Source organism: Dermacentor variabilis, chromosome 4 (genome assembly GCF_050947875.1).
Source record: "Dermacentor variabilis isolate Ectoservices chromosome 4, ASM5094787v1, whole genome shotgun sequence".
NCBI classification, from domain to species: Eukaryota; Metazoa; Arthropoda; class Arachnida; order Ixodida; family Ixodidae; genus Dermacentor; species Dermacentor variabilis.
In genome coordinates this window covers 184,571,056-184,596,623 of record NC_134571.1, presented here as the reverse complement: position 1 = coordinate 184,596,623, position 25,568 = coordinate 184,571,056, and the positions used below count along the sequence as shown (strand labels likewise).

General features: G+C 42.3%; 1 protein-coding gene across 2 annotated transcripts in view; it reads left to right on the top strand.

Annotated features, from left to right (window-relative positions):
• The first annotated feature begins 94 nt into the window (after positions 1-94).
• LOC142579989 (uncharacterized) overlaps positions 95-25,568 on the top strand; it is a 43,519-nt gene continuing 18,045 nt past the window's right edge. Inside the window, exons 1-5 of one of the 2 annotated variants that reach the window (XM_075690699.1) lie at positions 99-343; positions 7,172-7,440; positions 13,830-13,950; positions 18,999-19,095; positions 23,524-23,649. In XM_075690699.1, coding sequence (XP_075546814.1) covers positions 304-343; positions 7,172-7,440; positions 13,830-13,950; positions 18,999-19,095; positions 23,524-23,649 — 653 coding nt within the window. In that variant the 5' untranslated portion in view covers positions 99-303. Of the gene's footprint in view, positions 344-7,171; positions 7,441-13,829; positions 13,951-18,998; positions 19,096-23,523; positions 23,650-25,568 lie in introns of both variants that reach the window. The other variant, XM_075690700.1, reaches the window with a different exon arrangement.

Genomic DNA, 25,568 nt, shown 5'->3' with positions numbered 1-25,568 from the left:
CGCGCCGAGACTCTGGAGTCGAGAGTAGTCACTGATGCGTTCGAATTTGAAGCGAAGGCGCTCGTTTTGTTCTTTCAGCGCAGATGTGCACGGGTGTGACGTCAAATGGGAACGATTTGACGCGAAGCACAGAGCGCGTTGAAGCGGCGCATTACGAGCTGCCGCGCTCCACGAGACTTGAGCCACTTGCACGTTGCGCAGCTCGCGCTCATCAGCCGAGCGCTGTGGTACGGCGCCCGTTCTATTTCCCGTTGTTTTGCGGTGCCCTTCGCGAAGCCGGCCAGCGACTGCCTGTTGGTGAACATGTTTCCCCTCCTCGTCAGACGGCGGCCTCTTCAGCGTGGTAAGACAGCATCGATTCATTTTTGGCGTTAGTTATAGTTTAACTTTGCGGCATTAGTTTAGCTTTGCTCTCTCTCTTTTTGTTCCACCGAGGCTAACTTTTTTGGCGGAAGTGATCTACGCGGTGATGTGTGTGTGCACGTGAAAGTGCCCAACTTGAGAAATGTACGCCAAGCAGTATTCTATAAATGTATTGTTTCGGAGATTGCAAAGCTGCGCACGGGATCTAGGTTATAGCAGTATAAATCGGTCATAAAATTTTCACAGAATAAATAATATGCGATCGAATAGGCATGTCGGTGATCCGTACCCAAATAAAACAGCGCACACAGGTCGAAGGATGAAGATAGGCGAAACAAAACGAAGGGCTGAATTGTAACAATATTTTATTGCAGTGCGCGGTGTGAATATATGTACAAACTAGCGCAGCTTTCACGCACACTCGCTAGGCGAGCAGACGCAATACACAAGAAATGAAAACAAACAAATTGCATATGTTAATGACAATTATTAAGACATATAAGGAAATCACGCATTTCCATGCTTAATATAATCTATTGTAACCCTGACAAATGTACCCGCCTCTGCACATGGCTGATATATATATATATATATATATATATATATATATATATATATATATATATATATATATATATATATCCTCTGACAGCTCGAACTGGCATTTTATTACTAGCCTGGCAGTTTCTGCGGCTTATAATCTTGCATGTTGTTTTGCACATTTTTCCTTCTTATGACATTGCACTGGTCACGACGACGACCCACAACCACCATAAAAACATAAAAGTGCCCAGCTGGGACATTTGTAAAAGTCAGCGCTTTCTTTTGTCTCGATTATCTTCGTACATCCTTCTGTTAGCACTCCAATACCTTTTATGTACATATATATATAAAGGTTTTACTTAGTACATGCATACTGCAGACCACAATAGGGTCATATAGCAGTATATGGACGTCATAATAATACAAAAAACATGGAAAAATACAAAAAAGACATAATAAAAGAAAGACAATTGTCAATGCAGGATGGTGCTATTAATTAGCAACAAAAATACAGAAGATAAAGTAATTAAAAGAAAGATACAGAAATTAAAAGGTACAGTAACAATTACTACAGTGATGAATACAATGAATGAAGTGAGACATCAAAGCAGAAAATACTATTATCCATACATTAGAAAGGTTCCAAAATAGAGCTAGAAGATACAGGAACATAAATAGGTACACAAGGAATGTAAATTGGTACAGCTGTGAGCAAACGTATACGGACCGCAGGGTCTCCGAAGAAACTAAATCTCTTTGCAATTAGCATGTATAAACTGAAATTGACGAGTAGACTAGAAAGGTCACAATGCCAAGTTTGGACTGCAGTCTTCAATTTCAAGTTGCATTCACAGGCTGAGGAAAAAAATCGGATTTATTGCACAATCCCTGGTCTGTGTACCTTTGCTCATGGGTGTACTTATTGGGTGTATGTTGTTTGTATAAGGTTCTCTGAGGTGATTCCACTCAGCCATTGTATGCGGAAAGAAAGAAAATTTATGAGTATCAGTTTGTGCAAATTAAGGTATTAGTGAGTGAGCCATGCCATGTTGTGTGTACCTTGAAGATAAAGGGGTTAAATATACAGAGGGGTCCAGTGATTACTTGTGGTTAAGAAGCAGGCAAATAAATTAAAGGCCGCACTTTTCGCTCTGGCTGCAAGTGTTTTAATGTTATTAGTTTTCATAAGCTCTCTAGGAGAATCGGTTGCTTTAAATTTAAAGTAAACAATCCTGAATGCTTTTGTTGATTGCATTCTAGTCTGTTAATGTGATATTTAGCATAAGGGTTCTGCACTATGAAAGTGTGCTTCGTGTTTTGGATCAATGTATGTAAAGTATGTTAGCAGTTTTACATTTGGGAGAGAATTTCTAAGCTTATGTTTTGAGAACAGACAGCTTGCGGAATGGGAAGAAGAAAAGTTATCTATGGTGTGGATTCCAAGAGAGATTCTTAATGATTGTTATGCCTAGGTACAATTGTTGACCTGCTTCAGGGGTAATCCTCCCAGTTTATACTGATACTCTATAGAGCAGGGGTATCCAAACTATGGCCTGGGGCCGACGGCAGTCCTTCCGATAACGGCCAGCCCGCAGGTGGGCTGCTTTTCCCCACAGAGCCTCAGTTGAGAGTCTCCACAATACCTTGTGTGATTGTGCTTCTGTCCGGGAGCTGGCTTCACTGCAGTTACGAAATCATGCCTCGATGCCACCTCGTACGGGCTACGCAGACAAATCAGGAGCCTCATTCGAGCATTGCATGAGGAGTTCACAACTCTCCGATTGGTTATTCCAGCCCAGACGTAACAAGATACATTGACGCTTTCTCGACTGTGTCCAGGTGCCCTGGGCCCAGAGAGCTCCTACCAGCTATTCGCCTACTAAACGACAGAATGTAAATAGCTGCATGTAATATAAGCTCCTTTTTTCCATCCGCAGCATGCATGGTATGGTAACCGGGAAGGACATCTTTATAAATAATTAGAAAAGTCTGTCTGCTTACAGCTCATAGTGCAGCAAAGTAAAATCCGACTGGTGAAAAGCATGTCTGCAGTCAAAAAATGACTCGTAGGTGAAATAATAAATGCTGCTGAAGTTGGTGGATTGTCAAGGCCAATGTTTTTTTGCACTGTAAAACTTCTTGGGCAAGTTACTTGATACATTTTAAAGCCATTGGAGCACAAAGAAACATGGACAAAGAAGAGAACAGCACACCAGAGAGGAATTGCCACCCTATGCATAGAATCCGCTTTCATGAAATCCTGTCCACGTATGATGCAGGCTAGTGTTGAGGAACAATTGACAAAGCTCATTGCAGCAGGATATATCCGTGCTTGGTCTTGGAAGCTGTCTTGGAGACTCTCCTGAAAAAGGTAAAAGGCCCCAGATGTACAGCCAGCATCTCAGCCCCCCCCTCCCGCCCCCAAAAAAAGAAAGAAAGGGCCGAAGTAGTCACTTACGTGCATGAGATGTTCCACAACATCAAGAAGGTCGCTGGTAGGTACAGTGTGCCAGTGGTTTTTTCGGAGCTGCACAAACTAGCAGGCCTATGCATTCTTTGTGAACAAAGAAGGCTTGATTGCCAGAAGAAGCATGCCAGGCCGTTTGTCAAATGCGCAACTGGTGTCATTTGTATGGTACCGCTGTCATGTGGGAAGGCGTGTATAGGTCAAACCAAGAGTAGTGTTAACGACCAATCATGGGAACACGAACTGTCAATCATTAATAAGGACAGTACGCATCTGCCTGCTCATTGCCTGGCCTGTAAGTGTGAACTACGGTTTAGTGAGCTTAAGATTTTGAGCAGAAGTAAGGGTACTACTGCTCGTGGACTTTTGGAAGCTTATCATCCTAGAGAAAGAGGCATGGATCGGTGTCAGCGACACATCAGTCTGCTTGTTTGGTAGCAAGAGACGCCATTTTTGAATTGTTTGTTTTGCCACAAAGAATGTGTAAGCATGTGCTATACTGTGTATATCTATTCTTTGTTTCCTGCTTCTCTGGGGCGTATCTGAATATATCCCATGATGCAACTCGTCTCCTCAAGAAGTAAGAATTTAGTATGGCAATGATTATTGTTCATAAGTCATATACCGCAAAATATAGCAATTAGGGCTGCATGGCTACGATCACGGAGAACAGAAAAGGAAAGGGGGGGAAAGATTTTCATATGTGTAGTTGCATGACATTTCTAAATCTAATTTTATTAAACTAGGCGTATGCACCAACCTATGCAAGTTGTCCTTTCTGGCAACTCTTAGAACATAAACAACCTGAGTTCTTTCTGTATCGTGTACTGTGCTATTTTATTCCTGACAATGCTACGCCCACTTGTCTACACTACCACACTACTGAAACATAAACAATATGCACAAAAGTCAACACGGATTTATAGAAATATTGGAGTAGTGGTAATGACGTACTATCAACACAAAGGGCCCTTTGCAAGGAATGGCGACATTTCCCAGACCACCTCAATGTCCTGCAGTTGTCTGCTTGGTGCAGATAGACTGTGAACAAGCAAAAACTGTGTACTATGTAGTGAGAAATGTGAATGGAGCTTGTTTGCCACCACGAATGCTTATTATTATTTCATATTGATATACCCTTGGAGTCTTCGCGAGAAAAGCGAGATTCTAATTCTAAAGTAATTATTTTGCTCATTTTCTGGACATTATGCCTGAAGGTCCATGCAGCTTATTAAAATAAGGCAGTATATCAAGAAGGCACATTGAATAATTGGAATAACATTTTTAATCTACGCCCAGTATAGTTACTTAAGTATACAAATTTATTTTCAGTAATATTTATTTATTTGTTGTCCGACCCTCAACACCACCACTAATCGCCAATCTGGCCGTCTGGTCAAAAACTTTGGAGACCCCTGCTTTAAAGGACTCTTTTTGCATGTTATTCTCAGAGAAACAGATTTATTGGTGTTAATATCAATGACTAATTTACTGCGCCACTACAGGACCTTGTCTATATTAGAACTCAATTTGTCTTGGTCATGTAGAGATGTAATATTGTGAAACAACAAATAGTCATCTGCGGACAAATGAACTTGTGTTTTAGGGGTAACTACACTAACCAGGTCATTATTATGCAAAAAGAAATAGTAGTGGCCCCAGAACACTACTCTGAGATACACCCACCATCACAGGAAAATCGTTGTAGTTCCCATCAACTGAAACATACTAAACGCTATGCTGAACGCATTTTTGGACGTAATTTTGGGAGGTAATCTCCAATGCACCAAATTAGTATATCTTGAAGATGAAGATTTTTGTGTTTGAGTATATGTTTTTCGTGAATAACTTGATAAAATACCCCCTACTAATGTCCATGAATACTGCGTCAATCTGCCTATTGTCTAATATTTTAGCAAATGTATGAATGACTACAATTAACTGTGTGATTATGTTATGACCCCTTTTGAAACCGTGATGTAAATTTATTAATGCTGAGTTTCGATACAAAAATTTTGTAATATGATTACATAATATTTTCCAACAGCTTATGACATATTGACCTTAAAAAGATGGGGCTGTAGTTTTGGCAATAACTCTGGCAGTTTACCATTCCATCAGTAGTTTTGCTGACAGCAAGGACCTTTAAAAAAAGCACAAAAAGAAATTTGGCAATCATTTCTGTGTAGCCTCAAAGAATAATACTGTAAAACCTTGTTATAACAAAGTTGAAAGGGGAGCCAGAACTACTTCATTATGGCCATTGTCTTGTTATATCCACTATGGCATGTAGTACTGCACTAGAAATCTCTATAGGGATATTGAGGGGAATTTCACTTTATTAGATCTATTATTTCCTTCTATTCCCCTTCTTTATAATGAGATCTGACTGTATTTCGTAAGTCATCAGGAGGTATGTTTTCGTGTTGAGATTTAAAGGCAATGAAACAATACCAGGGTAGGAAATGAAGTTAGCTTGCAATGGGTGAAAAGTTATTGTGCTTGGCATTCCACAAGAACTTGAGTCAGAAAACACACTATGGAAAGTAAGCATTAAAATGCTGTGCTATCCTTTTTAAATTGGTGATTATTGTTTCATTAATTGGTAACTCTGTCACATGGTGCTTGTTACCTTTCCTAAACTTCCAAAATTTGTACAATTAATTCTGCTTCTACAGTTCAAATGCAGTGAGTATAATAGGTATAATGATTTTTTTGTTTTCTCAGAATAAAGTGCACACGGGCACTCACGACAATATATAGGTGACACTGCCCTTGCATAGCACACTCGAGCTTATTTTATGCATAATTTGTGAAATGCCTGTCAGCTGCAGTGTACACATGGATGGACATTAGTGTTCAGCTGCAAATGTTAGCAAGGGATGCATAATGGTGAAAACTCAACTTGTCGTGGACATGAGTGTGAGTGAGTGGTGGCAAGCATGAATGGAAGCGACTTTGACCGAAAGTGAGTGCTGGCGAGTATTAGTGGTTCTGAGTGAACGAGTGCGAGTCTACATGAGTGTGAGTACGTAGCCTGTGAAAGTATTGGTGAGTCAGTGTCCATTTATTCTGCTGACCTGTGTACATCCTGGTACTTCAGATGCTGTGTGGACAGTTGTGCATGCCAAGATAGTGTCTCTAAAGCTAAACAACTGATGAGGATAATTATAGTTAAAACACGCCGCTTGCACCTTGAAGCACTTTCGATTGAACATGTGCTGCAAGTTTACATATTATGTGCAAAGTGTTTTAGTTAAACAAGCTGGAAAATAGATGGCTTGGTGTTTACTCTCAGTTTCTATATGTCGTCACGTAGCGTGTTCATTTTCATTGTTTTTCACAGTGGTTTGCATCAGGCACGTTATTCAAGGAGCTGGATAGGTGCTTTGCAAATGTGCTAGACATGAAGTGGTCTATGTGTATCTGCGGAAAGTTTTTGCATGGAACCCACATTCTGTAAACATGACAAAAGTCATTGAAGAACTGAAAATACTTAATCTGTACTGAAGCTGTACCCTTTTCACAATTCTGAAGATTCAAGAAATGTGGTAAAAGTAAATTTTTAATGGGCAGGTTTAATTAGGGCCTGAAAGGGCTATGCATGGCTTAAATTACAAAGCAGATGGCATGAATAAATTCCAACTAGACTGACTTTCTTTTCCTTTACATACCAGCCTGTCATCGATTAATGTTTTTAAAAGAAGGAAAGAAAAGAAGAGGGGCCTTACGTTAGAAGAGGGAAGTGAAGTTTGATTGACTGAAATGCACCTTGAATAAGCCCACTACTGTTTGCAGGAGCACAGCTTGTGGAGACACTTCTGTGCTGCCAGTTCCACACCAAAAGTCCTGTGCTCCGTTCCACTGCATATGCCCTGAAAGCTGAGGAGGCTAGCCAGGCCACCGACCTTGTGGAGAATCGGCTGAGGTTGTCTACGTGCAGCGCCCTCTACCAAGAGTGGCGAAAGGCTCGACGAGAGTACCGAAACGCCCCCACAGACGGCATAGAAGTGGACGTGGACTTTGTTTGCTCGGCGATGAATGCTGACCAGAGCAGCTTTGTTGAGGTGAGTGGAAAATGTAGGTGGCTAGGTTTGCTGGTGACGTCAAGCCCCGTTTCCATATATGGGAGAGATGGCGAGCTCGAGATTACACTTCTTGGTGGTCTGTCCTTTGTAAAATTGATAAGCACTTGCCGCAGTAATGCCATGTACATTCTGGGGTAATCTGTGGTTGAACAAGTCTCACGATGGATCCAATGCTTCAAAGAGGGTTCTTGTCTTTGTCGGGTCAATGACTGCTTTCGGTGGTTGCCCAAAAGCAGTTGTTGCAATGACAAAAATTAGTGCCCTAGTTTTGTTGAAACTGAAACTGAAACTTTATTTTTCAGGAACGTCAGAAAATATATATATAGGTTAATGTTACCATTTGAAGCATGACACGTATTGCATATAGGAATGGAAAAAGATCAACAGGAAGAGGCGAGTTTTTATTAGTTATATTATTGATTGGAAACAGCAATCTTGTAGTCGCGCAACATCGGAAGTGAAAGAATGCGTTGCGATTGAAAAATGTTACATATAGGTTGATCGTGGCATTTTGACTCTCCATATTTGCTTCTGCAGTCGTTCTAGAGGTTTTAGATAACTAGTGTACGTGACACTCCATGATTCCTGGCAGTAACTGGATTCATGCCTCTAAGTGAAGCATTTGCTCCACCTTGAGGCATGTTCGACAACTGTTCATCATTTTAGGCAGTGTTTAAGTGATTCGTCCAATGTATAGTATACACATCATGTACGGTTCTTGCAGCTACTCAACATGCGTTGTCATCAACACCTGGCATACAACCAAGTATACAGTGTCCTAGGTCCGTACCCAGATGTGCCCGTCGCCACTCATGTACATCGCAGTTCATTACAGTTCACCACACATAAGCACGTGTCATAATGTCTGAGAACGATGCTGTGATTTTGCTTGTTAGCTGTGATAGCAACACACTGATGATGATGTACACAAACTTCGGTATCCCGAAATTTTGTTGCATGCTAAGAAGAGCTTGGGTGGTCATGATCAAGTCTGTAGTCCTTCACTGTGTCTTCTCTGATAGACTAGATGTAGCCTGGGAACATTAACCCCTTAACTGTTGATAAAAAGTCAACTCGTTGTCACAAAGTTCGCACTACCTTATAATTTTGACGTATAAATAATTAATACACAATTTCTCTTGCTTTTCTTTTTTTTTTCACCAAGAGCAGGAAAAGCAGTGTAGGCATTCCTGGTATCATAAAAAAAAACATCTGTGCCCTTCCACTTCGGGAAAAAGGATGACCAGCATTGCTGTGAACGTGGGCCCCTTAATGGCGAACTGCACCTCTGCCGCAAGCCGGCCCGGTATTGCATTATCTTCGGGATCGGCCCACGCATGGGGAGTGCTTAAAGCCTAATTCACCTCCACCGCGGGTCGGCCTGGTATTGCACCATCTTTGGGATCAGCCCACATATGAGGAGTGCTTAATGCCTGCTTCACCTACGCCGTGGGTCGGTCCTGAATTTCACTATCTTCAGGATTGGCCCACGTAGGAAAAATTGTTGGTCTATGTCCGTAGAGACGAGATCTGCCACAACCTAGCCATAAACAGGTTTGCTGTAAAAAAGTACAAAAAGAAAACGGGGGAAAAAAGAAAACTGCACTTTTGACAGATTTATCAATATTTAAGGGGTTAATGCCAACCTCTCACCCGCTCATGCCAGAGAAAGATGAGAGAGGAAGGATGTGGAGGTCAACACACACGTTAGGGTAGCAATTAAACCAATAATACTTGTGCTGTTACGCTATTTTGCTACCCCATGCTATCTGTTTTCTACCCTACATTGGGGAAATAGGGGAAGGGTATAGAAATGGGGCAGTGCACTAAGTTATCCTCAGCACAGTGGAGGTCAAGCTGTGCATAAACAACTACAGAAAGGAAAAACAATGCATGGGGACAGTAGTAAAGGCAAAGGCGATCAAACACAAGCAGTAGAAAGTGAAGGGCATTGGTGTATTGAATCAGTGCAGTAAATATGGAGTGAACAAAACCCACAAAAAGAAGAGGAAACAAGGCCATGAAGTGGTTAACAGTGTGAGGAACTGACTTCTTTGGCAATTAAAGTTTCCTGACCGACGAAGTGCCGTTGCGGTGGATCACATAGTAGATCTTGCTTGAGCATCAATTCCTTCAAGTGCTTTTTAAGGTAACGACCATCATTACGGAGTAAACCTGGCAGTTGCAAACCCCCCTTTGATGGGTGTGGAATCCTGAAGGTGACATGCGGATACATGCACACGTGTTGCGCTACTCACTAGCAAGGCAAGTCATGCATCAGTGCTCCTTCGGTTGCCCTGCTCAGTATAGTAGTTAACTTCTTGTTTTTTTCTTTCTGTTCATGCTGTTTGCTCCTGTTTTCTTCATCATGATGACAAAACAATCTTTCGCTTGTTAGTGAGTGCATGCATTTGTGTTTGTTAAAGTGAAGCCTTCTTTGCATCTTCATTCGATTTTCTCACTGCGGCTGCTGCTGCTGTGGCTGTCTTGCACCCCGTGTCATGGGTGGTTCAGAGCGTGTATACATGGAAGAAGCTAGGTAGAGAGGAAAGGAGACGCGAGAAACTCATTTAGACATTTCCATCGCGTTGCATGTGCACAATGTCCTCTGTAGCTCCCTGGGCACCGCCACATCTCTTCATAGTTGTAATTACCTGTGACCCCCCGCAGAAGCTTTCCAGAAACTGCAGCACTTAGCTTTCTACTAACATGCCAGCCCAGAGGAAAGCTAGACAGAATGGGAGAGGGGGGGCATAGAATGGGCAGAATTGACACAGTCGCAAGCAGCCTTGGCACTCTTGCAATTCCCAAGGAAGGGAGGGGGTGGAGGGGAAGGGAGGAAAAGGTGACGTCATAAGGCAGGGAAGTGCTGCTACTATAGACACGACAGCAGTTGCGGGGAAACTGGAGAAATTCAAGTTAAAGGTTCGGTACGGTACGTTTCTGCTATCTCTGAAAAATAAATGCCATGTAAGTATGTCAAGCAGGCAACTTATGCAGGGTGTGCAGAAGCGAGGCTAGATTAATGAAAGTGCCCTGCAGGGTCTAGGCGGAACTACAGGAGCGGTCGCTCGTCAAATCAACTCTTCTATGCCTGCTGTGGCAGCTTTTCGGCTGTGGCATTGCTTGAGGTTGCAGGTTTGATCCCGACCATGGCAGCTGCATTTCGACGGGGGTGAAATAAAGAATGCTTGAGCACTTAGATTTAGAGACACATTAAAGAACACCACAATGTCAAAATTAATCCAGAGTCTGCCACTACTGCGTGCCCATAGTCCGATTCTGGTTTTGGCACTATAATTCAATGAAAGTCTGATACTTCTGCCATGATGTGATGTGTCATGCGAAGCAATGACAATGCTCAACCCTCTCAGAGGTTATGAAATATGGTGAACAACAACTCCTCAAGCAAACACGGTGCACACAAGATATTGTTTAACATCAACTCACCACTCTCATGTTGGAGTAGACATTGAAGAATATAAACATTTGGCATCAACATCACTGCTTGTTATCATCAACCAAAGCAAACAGCATGGAAAGCTTCACTTACAGCGATTTCCACAGTGCGTGGGATCAGCATATATTTTTTCTTTAGTCTTATCATCAAGTGTGGGGATTGCTTTGTAGATCATAAGCGGTCATGCAGGCTGGTAGAACTTGAATTATTTTGGACGGATGCCTGTACCCTACCGCTGTTGCCTCACTACGTCACTCTGCCAGCTCGCTGACTCCCACATTGCAACCTTAAAGTGCAAATTTAAACTTCAATTCTCTCAGGACAGCAGAAAAACTTGTATCGCATTTTCATGCACTTGTAGTTGCAGTAGTCTTTGTGCCGTATAATTTCCTATAAATGGATGTAACAAACCTTTTGTATTTTATACATAATGAAGATTTTTTGACCATTATGCTGAAATCTGAACACAAACAGCAGAGAGCTTCTGGCATGTGCAACAAAGGATGCGTTGATACATTCTACACTGTCTAACTGCAGCCACAATGAACTACTGCTCCTACACAGTCAAGCTGTTTGTTGCAGATCATATTTTATAATGATCCATTTTGTTTTCCATTCTTGTTCTTCGCCATTGGCTCAGATGAAGCAGTGCTGCTGTATCACTGGGATAGGTTACTCAATGTGACAAATGAGAAGAATAAAAATTTAACTGAATTGCTGCACAATACGACCTCATCTACTCCCGTGTTCTCAGCGATTGTGTGACTTGCCGGAGGAGACTGCAAATCCCTGATCTTGTGCAGTGCTGGTTACTGGATGTCAAAGTAAACAAAGGTTCATTTTTATTGTTCTTTAGAAGCAGTCACTCACGTAGAACAGCAAGCATTGTATGAAATCAGAGGCTTGCAGCATTTTGCCAGTATGTTCACGAAATTCTATGACCTCGCTTTGTTGCAGTGCTATTTCTGTGCGCACACTAATGGTGATGATGCATTAGTGTTGACAGCTGCATTTGAGAAAACAGGCATCTTGCTGATGAAGCCATGGCTGAAGAGAATCTTGCACGGTCCTTTGGCAGTGTGCCATGGGCTCTCACATTGACTTTGGCTTAACCATAGTTAACTCGCCATGACCATTACGCCACCCACCACACCCCCCTTCCCTGTGATGGGTGCATTCTACAGTTGTCACGAAGGTACATCGGCTTCCACTTCAGCTTTGTTACAGCAGTGTTTTACTGTAGTCACATCACACAGCGGAGCAGCTACTGCAACCAATCTTTACACTGGCTAACCTCCCCGTATCTCCGTCACCCCTCCCTCTTGTCTCCTTCATTATTTCTGTAACAAAAAGAAAGTACAGTCGAACTCAAATAATTCGACCCTGACGGGACAGACTAAATTGATCGAATTATCTGGTGAGACAAATTAAATGAAATGCAGAAAAAAATTCTAGAACACACCACTGATTCATTTGGCCGTATATAGGCTGATTCTAGGACGCCTCCGAATCAAATGTGCACGTCCTTGTTGTGCGTACGAAGTACTAAACTAACATTGACATTACATTGGAGCTCCAAACAAAGTAGAAATGTAATGCACACCTGATTATGTTTTCGCAAAGAAAATGTGCAAGGGTCTAACATGTGTTGCATAGTTGCAGCTGGATTTGAGACCCTCGTTATGTAATAAACGAGATGCGAAGGTTGTGGGATCGTTCACCACCTGCGGCAAGTTGTTTTTTCATCCACTTTCATTTCCATTAATTTATCGTTTCTTTATTTCATTTATTAAGCACAAGTAATTTCCCCTATGTTGTCATTGGTGTTATTGTTTATTGGCTTTTAATGATATGACTAATAAAAATCGGGCTCCTCGGTTAACTTCTAGTCTATAGTTGCAGCTGGTTTCTTAAGGTAAGCTTCACCACATTTAATTTAAAAGCCAGCTTCGCCTCAGTGCATTTGTGTTATGCGGTAGAACATACAAACGTCGTGAAGGCAATTTTAATTTTCTATCCGATTGCATAGTCAATTTGTGCCCGAATTTTCACGAAGAAGAAAAGGTGCGTTAGAATAGAAAAGATACTGTAATCAGACATTTTGAGTTATGGTTATTGCTTGAAAATCTTCCTAAAACATGCCGAAAATTTTGGAGGACACTTAAGCTTTGCCTTTAATAGCGGAACGTGATAGCATTAAAAGATCCCTGACTGCTCCTCACGTTTCCCAGCAACTGCAGCTTATGTAACCACAATGGTTACCGCGAAGCACTGGCGACGAACGCTATATGCACGAAGGTGAGCTTTCCGATAGAAACAGGACCTCTTGTGGGGGCTGGTCTTCTATTATTGTTTTGTACTTTTAATATTTCAGTCTGAGAAGATTTAACATAAAAGGCATGCACTGTCGGTGTTTTGTTTTATGACATTTGTTTGTGGGCTGCCGTTTTCAAAATTCTGAGGAATAACTTTGTAAAGAATCAAGGTATGAGCAATTGTAGTGATAGAACTTCAGTGCCATATAGAATATATATGGTAATTTTCGCTCACAGGATGCCTGCTGCCGGCGCCGGACGCCGACACCATATTTTCTGCAACATGGGGCCCTTAACACTGTCGCATTAAAACAGGCATTTTTGACGCTCTGCCGAGACAGGTGCTGCCACCAGAAGGGTCGCTATTGGGTTTACAATAGGGGTCGGCCATGTGCGTGCTGACTCGTGATGCTTGATTTATCAGGTGAGGGCTAATATTAGCATTGAAATAATGAAAGTTTGGTCTTATAGCCATGGGCGCCAGCCAGGAACTGCAGTCAGAATCGAATGAACCGAAATATTGAGTTAACCGGAGTGTAGTTAATGAGCCTGCTGTATTAGCACTCCTTGTCATGTCAGCCATGGCCTTGCAGACGGGGCGGCCCCTGGCAGTTCTGCTGCACGGTGCCCCAGGAAGCTACCGCGACTTCTCCGAGAACCTGACTCCCCGACTGATGGGACGTGGTGTGGATGTCCTGGCTCCAAATTTTCCAGGTCAGTTTCTCTTATGATTTCTGGCCATTTTCAGGACAAGATGTTGTCAATTAAAGAGCTCTCACAAATAATTTTAGTGGCATTTGTGTCTTTGTTTCACTTTGGTGGCAATGACAAGATGAATTTTTTTCGCAGGTTTCCTTGGTCATATCTTGACAAAAGGTAGTGAGCTTGCTGTGCGCTAAAGGAAAATGATAAATTAGATTAGGCTAAACTAGTGGATAGCTTTTATGAAGCTCTTTAAGCATTTGTTCAGTGCACAAGTGGTGAAGACCAAGATTGAAAGCTGTGCTTGCTTTTCTGTGTTTATCTATACTTATGTCCGCAGTGAGAGTGATATCATCATTAATGATGTAGATAATCATTTCATCATTGATGATAGATTTTGAGTTCTTTTCATTTGTATGCTTTTTCCAGTAGCAAAAGACCAGGGAAGCTGCCCTTTCACATTCTCATTTATTTCTGTATGCAGCATAATTTTTCTTTTTTTTTGCATATTAGCAGTTGACCAAATGATCATGGCCGATTGTGGCCAGCATTTGTGCTAATACAGGAAGCTGCTTCAGGAGTCGAAGTGCCAACTTTGGTTGTTGACTGCCATTTTACAGCAAACAGTTGTTAGCGCTGTGTTTGATGCTTTACTTGCCCTGTTGTTCCTCACACCCTCCCAGGGCTGCTTTCTTTCTTAGTCAAGGGCAAAACTTTCTTTCTTCTCTGATGTTCTCCTCTATATGCAGCTGCACCATCTTGCTACGAGTTTTGTGGTCTCCAATTTGCCAAATTCGTTGCACTGTTAGTCTTCATTCTCATGTTGATGTCATCACTGTGTCATAGTTGACGTTGTCATTGTGTTGTCATCCGCCATTGTCTCAGTGCAGCCTACAGCGAACTTTGACACCAGTTTGTTGTCTGTGACCTCCACCTGTTAAGACTTGTACAGGTCTCCCTCAATTTTTTTGGTATACCTACTACTCTTTCCACAACGAAACTTACATGAGCCCAACATGAGCATGTCATCATAAGGTGTGCTAAAATATTCTGACCATGTAATGTGTACAGATGCTTCTTTTTTCCCCAGTTCAACATTCTAATGGTAACCATCATTAGGCAAGATAAAAGACAATGCAAGTAGGGCTTGTTAGTTGCAGTTGTTGCCGATGCACTGCCAAATGAATTTGTCAGCTCTTACTCGCACTTTGTAAGTAGGTCAGCTTGAGACGTGCTTTGCAGGTGGCAAGCAGGTGCTCACTAAACCATACCTGCTACTGTTTGCTTGCTTTAGTTCAGCTTCAGAAAGTGGAGGGAGATTCATTAACAATGTAATGAAGAAAAAGATGCACTTCTGGTTTGTAGCTGAGCTTGTGTTTCAGCCTGAGCTGGCTGGGTTTTGTTAATGAGCTTCGTGGCATCGTTAGATCACCTGACATTTGGTGGAGATGCTGAGAATACTGGCATCCACATAGTAGTAGCAAATAAGTAGCTTTGAGGAGACCTGCATGGATTCGTTAGAAAATAAGTGCTCCAGGTGGACTGGTGATAAATCCACTGCTTTTCTGCAGCAGTGACTGACTCTCAGCTGTGACAGACAGGCTGCTAACAGAAGGCAGGGTAATGGCATTGTCTGCGAAGTGCTCATTTGTTTCGTGTTTGTAAAGGCACCGCCAATTTCTTTTTCTGTGCTTGTTGGGTTTTGCTGCCTTCTAGCATAGCAACAGCTTCTTTTTGGGGCTGCATTGCCAATGGGCAACTCGGCAAAAAGCTGGAAGCAAAGTTTAGACTTTATTAAAAGCAGTCATTTCTATTAGAAATTATTTGCTTCATTTTTGTGCAGCTTATTGATCATGACTGTGATGTTTAAAAAGAAAATATGTGTTTGCACAGTATTCAAGAGGCAAAAGAAAAACATGCATGTGAGAAAATGCCTGATATTGTCATTTTCAGCTGCACCGAACAGTGCTATGACCACTACAGCAGTAAAAGCCTCTGTAGAACTCTTTATCTTTGTGTATTACTCTTTGTGCGCCTAGAATTATAAAGCTTGTAGTGTAGCAAAAATTCAAGCGAAGAGCGGATAAAGTCATGCAGTAATCCTTGGAGCTCTTCTAAGTGGTATATGGTGCCTAAATCACTTCGCTGCTTGATTGTACTGTTTGTTCTCCGAGGCTGAATGTAACCGTATATTCTCATGTAAGGGTTGCACCTTGTTTTGTAAAGACTCAGATATCAGAGATGTTTATTGCACTTGATTAAAAAAAAAAAAGAGAGAGAGATTTGCAGATGTATGCCAATACGAGCTACTCGTACATCACACAATGAACCGGCATGACGTAGCTCTCACACCCTCTGGAACTCCTCAGGCCTGGAGAGGAGGGTAGTCTGTTTTGCCACAGCCATAACTCTACCCAAGACTTTGCAAATGCTCCACTATGTCCAGTGCAATTCCTTAATTTGCTTTACCTAAGCCTTAAGCTTCATTATATTTGAGCTTTGTACTTGTATACTCTTTGTTATATTCAATGCATGTTCCTGTATGCTGCACTGGCTATAAGGACATGTCTGGCAACATATTCCGATGGGCTGGTGCTCTCACTGATGCCCTGCTCATGCAGCTGCTTCGCGGCTCCAATGGAGGCTACATTACTGGCTGTCCTTTTGTGGACATTCGATACCAACCATGCTGAGCGGCCTTCGTCGTCGCTGCATGAAGACCGTTGTGTAATTCCCCTGAATGGCTTCATTATAAATGTAAACAACCTTGAATCTGCCCTGAAAAACAAGCACGCTTGCCACCATAAGCAATGACCTGAAAATGTGTTATCTTAGGTTTGATAGTTACTTCAGTAATTGTTGGCATGTAATCTCTGATCTGGAGCAGCTAATGTCAGATTCACCGAAGTGCACTGTCTAAGGCCTGTGTTAACAGGTGAAGGAGAGAAAAAAAAAAGGCTTGCTGCATGCATAGAGGTTACACAATGAAAAAAAAAAAAAACTAAATAAAAGAACATGCATGTTTTCACACAGACTGTGAAAAATGTAATACAGGTAACTTCATACATTTCAGGCAGTTTTAAGGTAACTTACTGCACAAGCACACACCGAGTGCAAGGATTGATCACAAGGCAATGTGCTTGAACACACATGTTCCTCAGCACTGCGTGGGGGCAGGTGCCATGTACACAAAGCAGTGCTGCCTCTGACATGTTATGCATCCGTATGTATGCATGCATGCATGCATGCATGCATGCATGCATGCATGCATGCATGTATGTATGTATGTATGTATGTATGTATGTATGTATGTATGTATGTATGTATGTATGTATGTATGTATGTATGTATGTATGTATGTATGTATGTATGTATGTATGTATGTATGTATGTATGTATGTATGTATGTATGTATGTATGTATGTATGTATGTATGTATGTATGTATGTATGTATGTATGTATGTATGTATGTATGTATGTATGTATGTATGTATGTATGTATGTATGTATGTATGTATGTATGCACGCGCGTGTGTGTATGTGTGTGTGTACGTACATACACATTTATGTATCATGTCTATTTCTTAAGACAAATATTGAATGTGCTGTTTGCTGCTGTGTGCAGCATGGAGTGACGACATCTATGTCAGGCAGCATGAAGTCACCTTGATTTTCTTTACAAGCATCTGCATTAACCATACATTGTCTGGTAGACTGTACCCATTTAAGTCTACTGTCAAACATTATTGTTGCTATTATTATTATTATTATTATTATTATTAAACGATGTGATATTGAGCTAATTGGTGTTCTTCTCCTGATTTCTGGAAAAATGCATTCATTTGTGTCTCACATATTTTGCGTCATGTGTTTTTTTCTTGTGTACAGAAAGAGTTGGGAATGCACAACATACATACTTGCACAGAGGAAAAAGTGCAACAAGACTGGCTTGTAAAAGTTGAGGTATGAACTACGAGGCGATTCCAACACTGATGCCATCAAGTTGGCCAGCTTTCTTCTAACTGAATACTAACTGTGAAGGCAAAGATGAAGCTGAGAAGGAACATAACACACCACGCAATATGCCTTTATGTGTTATGCATCAGGATGGCACTCTTGTGAGTTCTATGAAATGAAACATGTGAGCACATAGCAGGTAGCCTTGTCCAGTGTTGATAATGAATTGTGTGGCAAAAATTGTAAAGATATGGGTAGAGTGGGCAGTTCCCTTGCATGCTGACACCCACTTTGTGCAAGTGCTTGTTTATATCAGTTTAGTTAGTGAAAATTGCTTCAAATGAAATCCGCATGCTCATGCATATATTGCTTGTAGTAGGTCATGTGCGAGCTTATGAGCCACACGTCCATGCTACCTCTTGCTCATGCCTTTCCTTGAATACTGGCATGTACAGTGTTTCAGGGTAAATAATTTTCTTAAATTCTAGGCAGAAAGACAAAGTGTGAACTGATATAGAGACACATTATATATAATTTGTTTTAAACACTGGACAAAGCTACCTGCCACGGGCTCACACGTTTCATTCCATGGAACTCACAGGAGTGCCATCTTGATGCATAACACATGAAGGCATATTGCACGGTGTCTTGGGCTCCTTCCCAGCTTCATCTTTGCCTTCACAGTTGGTATTCGGTTAGAAGAAAGCTGGCCAACTTGATGGCATCAGTGTTTGAATCGCCTTGTAGTTTGTAGCTCAACTTTTGCAAGCCAGTCTTGTTGCACAGTGTAGCATGTCATTTCTGGCAGCGGCCAAGAAAGAAGAGGTCCCAGCAATAGCCGCGCTGGTCTGGCACCATGTTTCCAGCTCAAGCCACAGCGTGTCATCATTTATGTGGAACAAGACCTACTTCTTCCAGGCGTTTCCTTTGATAAAGCTCAGTACAGTATACGCCTGACCATGTTTTTTACAGCCTGTTTTATTGCACCGTTATGGTAGATGTCTCCATCAATGTTAAACGCCTTATGTATAGTGTTAGCTTTATGTAACGAGGCAAACTGCTCTGCTCACGCCCATACCACTGGTTGTGTTGTCCTGCGTAGACATGGCCTTCAGCCTGCGCAACAAGTTCTACTGGCACACGGTTGAAGAGCGGACGGCTTTGCTCAGGGACTTCTTCAAGAAACTCGGGGTTCGCAGGTACGTCTCGTGCAAGGCGGCAAGTGTTGGGCGCTCAGTTAGGGCATTTTCAGGATACCTTGTATCGGTGCCACCTTTCCCATTCTTCATCTCCTCTGGTGATCAAATTAAGCATGCAGATGTTCATAATTGATACTGTTTGTCGCTTTCTTTCCGAAAAGGAATTGATTAAAACGACAAACTGCTTATCGCTAAAGGTGCTAGTCACTATGTGTATGGCGTTTCTCGGGCTTCCCAGTGCCTAGCTTCTTGACGGTGCTAAGGTGGGCACAGGATGATTTTTGTCAAAGCCAGAAATGCGAATGCAGTAAATCAGTTCTGGAGAAGGCCACAAGGTGGAGGAAAGTTCAGGAAAGGAAAAGATTTTCATCCACCCTAATGCAGCATGAAATTACAAGTGAAACCAATACAGGCTTCTTAGAAAGCTTTGCAGTTGAAGAAAAATTTCTCCTGGTCTGGGATTGGAACCTGGGATGAGTGCTTTATTTATCAAGGCGGTCGCTCTGCCATCTGAGCTTGACAGGAGACTAGCAGATTGCAGAGCCAGAGTGAATTAATTGGCAACCCAAAACATTGGGACACAAACACTGGGGCACAGAACTGATTTGCCATATTCAGTGTCCCAGTGCTTCAAATTGTTGATTAATTTGCCCTGGTTCTGCGACCTGCTGGTCTCCTGGTAAGCTTGGATAGCAGAGTGGCTGCCTTGGTAAAGCATTGGTCCCTGGTTCAAATCCAGGATCAGGATGAATATTTTTCTCCAAAACTTTGTTTCTGAGAAAACCATATGGTTCTCTTCTGTATCTTTGTGCTACAGTTGTGTGGATGACAATTTTTTCCTTCCAGAAATGTAAACTTGAGCTGGACAAGGGAGATGTCTAATGGTTTTCACATTCTGTGGGAGATTGCTAGACCCTTTATTGTGACGTCTATTCTGAAATGTTTCTTCATGTTGCAGTGAGCTTCGCATTCAGTAAATTCATGAGGTGCAACTATCACCTCAGTATATGTACCACTTTAAACAAATTTTGAGACCACTTCACAGAGGCTCTCCTCTTTCATTCTTTACAGCAGAGGTCCTGTTAATGCACATTACCTGGATTTTTTGGAACACAAGAGTGCGGCTACACTTATAGGCGTTTTGAAACATTGTCTACAACAAGCTCCACATCATGTTAAGCAGCTTACCTACAATACATTCATACAACCCTAACTTGAATATGGATCCATTTGGAGTATGCATATAAAACATAATGGAATAAAAATTAAATGCTTGAAACCGACCACAACTGTACAATCAAATTTATTCATCCTCATACTCGTACAACATTAGCATTTCATCTTTTGAAGCAGTCCAACCTATGTATGGCATCTTGCTGCCGTATCAGCAGCTTAATTGTGTTCAATTTTAACTTGGTCAACTTGTGCTTTGTATATGTTTCCCCCGCCTGCAGGCTCGTATGTATTGCACAAGACAAACACTACTAATCCTTCGCCCAACCTCATATTGGGTCTCTTTTCGAGCCTCTTCTTTTTTAATGCTACAGACTGGAATAGCCTGCCCCATTATAACGCAGAAAATATCTGGCAGTGGGCGTTTGTAATTTACATAAATATTCATTGCCTACCATAAAGAATTGTGACCTTGCCTTTATTTATGCCCTGTGTGTACATTTTCATGTATGTTCTTATTGTGAATTTTTGTGTTTTGCTTATGTGTGTATGTATGTAAATACCACAACTTAGTCTTTATAGAAATACAAGTGAGGTGGAGATGTCAACCACATACTGAATAAAGGAATCTTGGCGTGTCCAGGACTTAACTCGGGCTCTGGCAAATGGGGCACTACGAATATAATACCACAGCTCTTGAAGCACTGCATAGTTTGGCGCTGCTTATACTTGTAATGTTGCCTCGAAAATATAGGGTGCGGTGTGTAGCTCCACAGCAAGGGTCTCGGAAGCCCATGGCTGTGATTGCGAGTCACACTGCTCTCCCCTAGGTGTCACTGCAGTGGTGGCTGAGGAGAAAAGGGCTAAAGCTGCAATTGTAATGATGGCTTTTGTAAATTCAGGGAATGTAAGGGTCGAAGCTTGGCTGGGTTGTCTAACATGATCGCACAATGACACGGACAATACTAGGCCACTGCTTTTGTTGCTCCATCCTGTTCCGCACAAAGTCCAAATGCGAAAAGAATGAGTGGCCCGTGCACTGCATGCTGGTGATGCATGCATCACGTGATGGGCTGTGGGTGCGAAGGTGAGCCCAGTAGGATTGCAGCTTGACGTACCCTGTTTCCTGTGTGCCCATTGTTAAAGGTTATGTGATCAAGCCTGCAGTGGCCTACAGCCAAGCATAGGACGCATCTATGCGCTCAATGTGTTGAAGGCCATCTGCTGCGGTGGCCTTCAACATTGAGTGAGGGCTCATGAGATCGTTTGGCAGTGAGATCGTTTGGCAGTGAGGTCAGTGAGATCTGTTTATATTTGTCTGTGCACGCATGATGCTATGCTTGCTTAGTTTGCAAACAAATGTTTACTGAAATTTGTGTGGCCTCTAAAACTAGGAACCATACTTTGTGTAATTGTACAATATTTTGCCATCACTATCAATGATTTGCAAAATGGTATTTGCATTAGCAGACACGGACATGGAAAATGGGTATAGAACATGCGAATAGCCATTGTGACTGGATAAATGCTTTGTCTTATAGGTGAAACTGTCACTCTTTATGCTTTATCACAGTTCTGTAAACTTTGCTAAAAAGGAATGTATGACAACACCTCATTCTCAGTCATATGTAAACACCTACAAAAAGCACATAAAACCAAATCAGAACATCTCCTACGAGTAAGCAATTCTCCTCTTCTGGAGCTGTAATTGTGATGGAAAATAAGCTCTTGTTGCGAGTTTCAAGCATGGGTATTGTCTTGTGTGTCATTTAAGATGCATCTGCAGTTTGATCTCTGTGGGCAATGTGCATGTTAAAAGTATGTCTCGAAATGTCTGCAGAAAGTGTATGAAGTGGCCTATATGAAATGGAAACACACCTGCATGTCAAATGTCAACAGGAGCCTTGGTCAGGCCGCATGACCTTTAGCTCATTGAGGTTTGTTTTTTTCCAGCATCTATGGCGACATGGAATAGACAGCCCCTGGAAATTTTTTCAATTGAATGACATTGTATATTATGTTTGGTGTTTTGTCATCATTGCTGTATATGTAAGGTTCACTGCTTAATCGTTAGCGTTATGTCATCATTGCTGTACATATAAGGTTTGCTGCTTAATTGCTCTTTCTTACGCAGTTGATAACATGTTCTTTTTTTGTTTGCTGTTATAATTATTACTCCAATACTCGTCCTGTGACCCACAACTATAAAAGCCTGAGAAAGGCTGACACTATTGATAAAGAAACAAACAAATGAATAAATAAAGTACTTCAGGAAAATTGCGCAGTGGGCTAGTTGGTTCGACATACCCATGCGTTCAGAGTACTCCAATAGTGATTACAAGATATGCTTCCTCAAGTGACAGTGACAGCGATGAAGAGGACATGTTGCTTGCGAAACCCTAATTGTCGTAATTACTATAAGTCTAAACTTTTGTTTGAATTTTCAGGGTTAAGAAACTTTGGAATATTTCAGCAACACATCATCCCAACTGCTAAAGTGTTACTTTGATAGAAATTGGATTTCTTCCACTTTGGAAAACACTTCCAGCACACTGCGAATGGAAACAGCATAAGCCGTGCATCTGCACACCTTTTATTGTGCGAGTAGCCGTGGCCCAAGCAGATGAGGATCATAATTACTTGGTAAATGCTAATGCAGCTCTTGATAGAGTTTCTCACAATATTACACAACAATTCACATTGTTGCGCAGAGCGACAAAGAGACAGGACTTGAGCGAGAAAACACACAACACGTGCGCCTAGGCATTCTGTGTTGTTTTCTCGCTCAAGTCCGCTCCCTTGGTTGCTCTGCACAGCAGTGTTAAGTAAATAAAGTACTAACCTCGAATGGGAGCTGGGTTGGCTTTTGTTTGCTGTGGAGGAGAAATGTTGCAGCTTGCTCGGTCATCTATCGTGCGGCTACATCAGGCTGCGCAGTGAGTAGCAGCATAACGAATGAGTTGAAGTGATTGACAAAACCGCGTCATCTCCTGCTGCCACGTGGCCACCTCATTCGTCAGGACACACACCTCCTGTGATACAGTACTGAAGCTTCTTTTGGGTAAATTATTTAGGGTGCTTTGAGGCTTCCCAGTGTCTTTTCAGTGATCTTAAGGTCGAGGATCTTCATCTAATGCAAAAAAGTGAGAAATCAAAAATGTCATGTTTAATGCGCAGTGGAATTATTGTTGGTCGCTTGATTCAGCAGCCTTATCGCTTTTCAGCGACACATGTTCCTGAATTTCCTTGCTGCAGGATCGACACACTAGTTTCCCACAGTGCATCCATCTACCCGAGCCTCCGGCTGCTTCTGGAGGACGGCGATGGCCCCAAGATCGACTCCCTGGTCCTGCTGGCACCAAACTCGCACGTTGCACCCAAGTCAGTGGGCCTACCTCCCTTTGTGCACTTCTCTCATAGCACTTCAATCGTGTAACAGTACAAAAAGAAAAAGGAGCATAACGTGTCAGCTTAACTTTAACTGATTGGACTGTGTTTCATCTGTGCAGAGCACAGTGGTGAACTGAATAGGCACATGTTGCTTGTGTCGGGGACTTGGAAAATGCTGCAGCTTAGGGAGCCCTCTAGGGTTTTTTGCAATATTATCTAGATGGAAATCTGGCGCCACTGTCTATGTGGATTTCCTAATGGGCAGTGTGCCATTATGGCACTGCCAAGACGTGGGTGTGTGAGGCTTGGTTTCGAACATGACTTGGCCTAAAACCACGGTGGTGTAAGAATGTTATGAGAGGTGCATGAACGGCGCCCATTCCAGCATACCGGTTTTGCGTGCACTTGAGGCAGTTTCTGCAAGATGGCGCGTATCGTGTGGGGGCCACACGCGAACGAACACAGCGAAAGATGAAAGAGCGAACGTAGAGCGTGAGATGGAAGACGCGGGCCACGATAGGTGGAGACCAATGAGAGTGGCCCCTTCAGTGACGTGCGTTGGGGAAACTGGTGTTACGTGGACCCGCCCAACTGCTTGTTTCGTACTATCGTCTGCTCGCACCGCTTATGCTTGTTTGGTTGGTTTGGTCTTGTTCATGCTTGTTTCTATCGTCACGGTGAGAAATAAATGGGTGAACAGGTTCACAAAACAATTCACACTGCAAGAAACCGTGCAAAAGCAGCACACTTATACCAGCGCAGAGCATAGAAGTGCTCGCAACTGCGTGTGACGAACGCAGACGATGATGTGATGCCGCAGAGGCTTCACCCTTTAGAACGAGCTGGTGGCCCCCAAACATAAAGCGCCATCACTCGGTGGATGGCAGAAGCGCACGCAAGTTGTCAACGCGCCCTCAGCATGGCGAGGCGCCGCCGTTCGCACACCTCTCATAATATTCTTACACCGTACCTAAAACACAGTCATGGCCGCACAGATAAAGATTTATTAGAACAAAATATTCATAAAAGGTTTTCATTTACTCGTGTTACAGCTTTCAATAATGTTTACTCACCTACAAGTGCATAAGCAAGTGAGGAAAAAACAAAAACAGACTACAAGCTGTCACACAGTGAGCGCACACCTCGACGTATGCTCTCCAACTGTAGTGGCCCGCTAGAACATATTACATTTCGTATAGTTATACGTCCAAGCACAACTTATCACAGTTGGATAAGAAATGCTCTTGTGTGATTGTATTAACGAAAAAACAGCTCTTTTCATGCAGTTTTAGCAGAAAGTGAACTATTGTGACAGACGGAAGAATGCTAGCCAGGCGTGGCTTCAATGTGTCGTACTCACATTTCATCATTCTCATGCATACAACAGGATTGCAGTCCCAGTTTTCCCTCTAGGTAATATTGTGAGAAACTCTATTGGGAGCTGCATTAGCATTTACCAAGTAATTATGATCCTCATCTGCTTGGGCCACGGCTACTCGCACAGTAAAAGGTGTGCAGATGCACGGCTTATGCTGTTTCCACTCGCTGTGTGCCGGAAGTGTTTTCCAAAGTGCAAGAAATCCAAGTTCTATCAAAGTAACACATTAGCAGTTGGCAGGCTCAAATTTAAATCCTTTTTATGGATGATGTGTTGCTGAAATATTCCAAGGTTTCTTTAGCCTGGAAATTCAAACAAAAGTTTAGACTTATAGTAATTAGAACAATTAGGGTTTCGCAAGCAACATGTCCTCTTCATCGCTGTCATTGTCACTCTAGGAAACATATCTCGTAATCACTATTGAAGTACTTTGAACGCATGGGCATGTAAAAGAAATCCACGAGCTCTTTGCACTGGTCTGCCATGTCAGAAAACAGGAGACACGAGCAACACTGACAGATAAGTCTTGTCA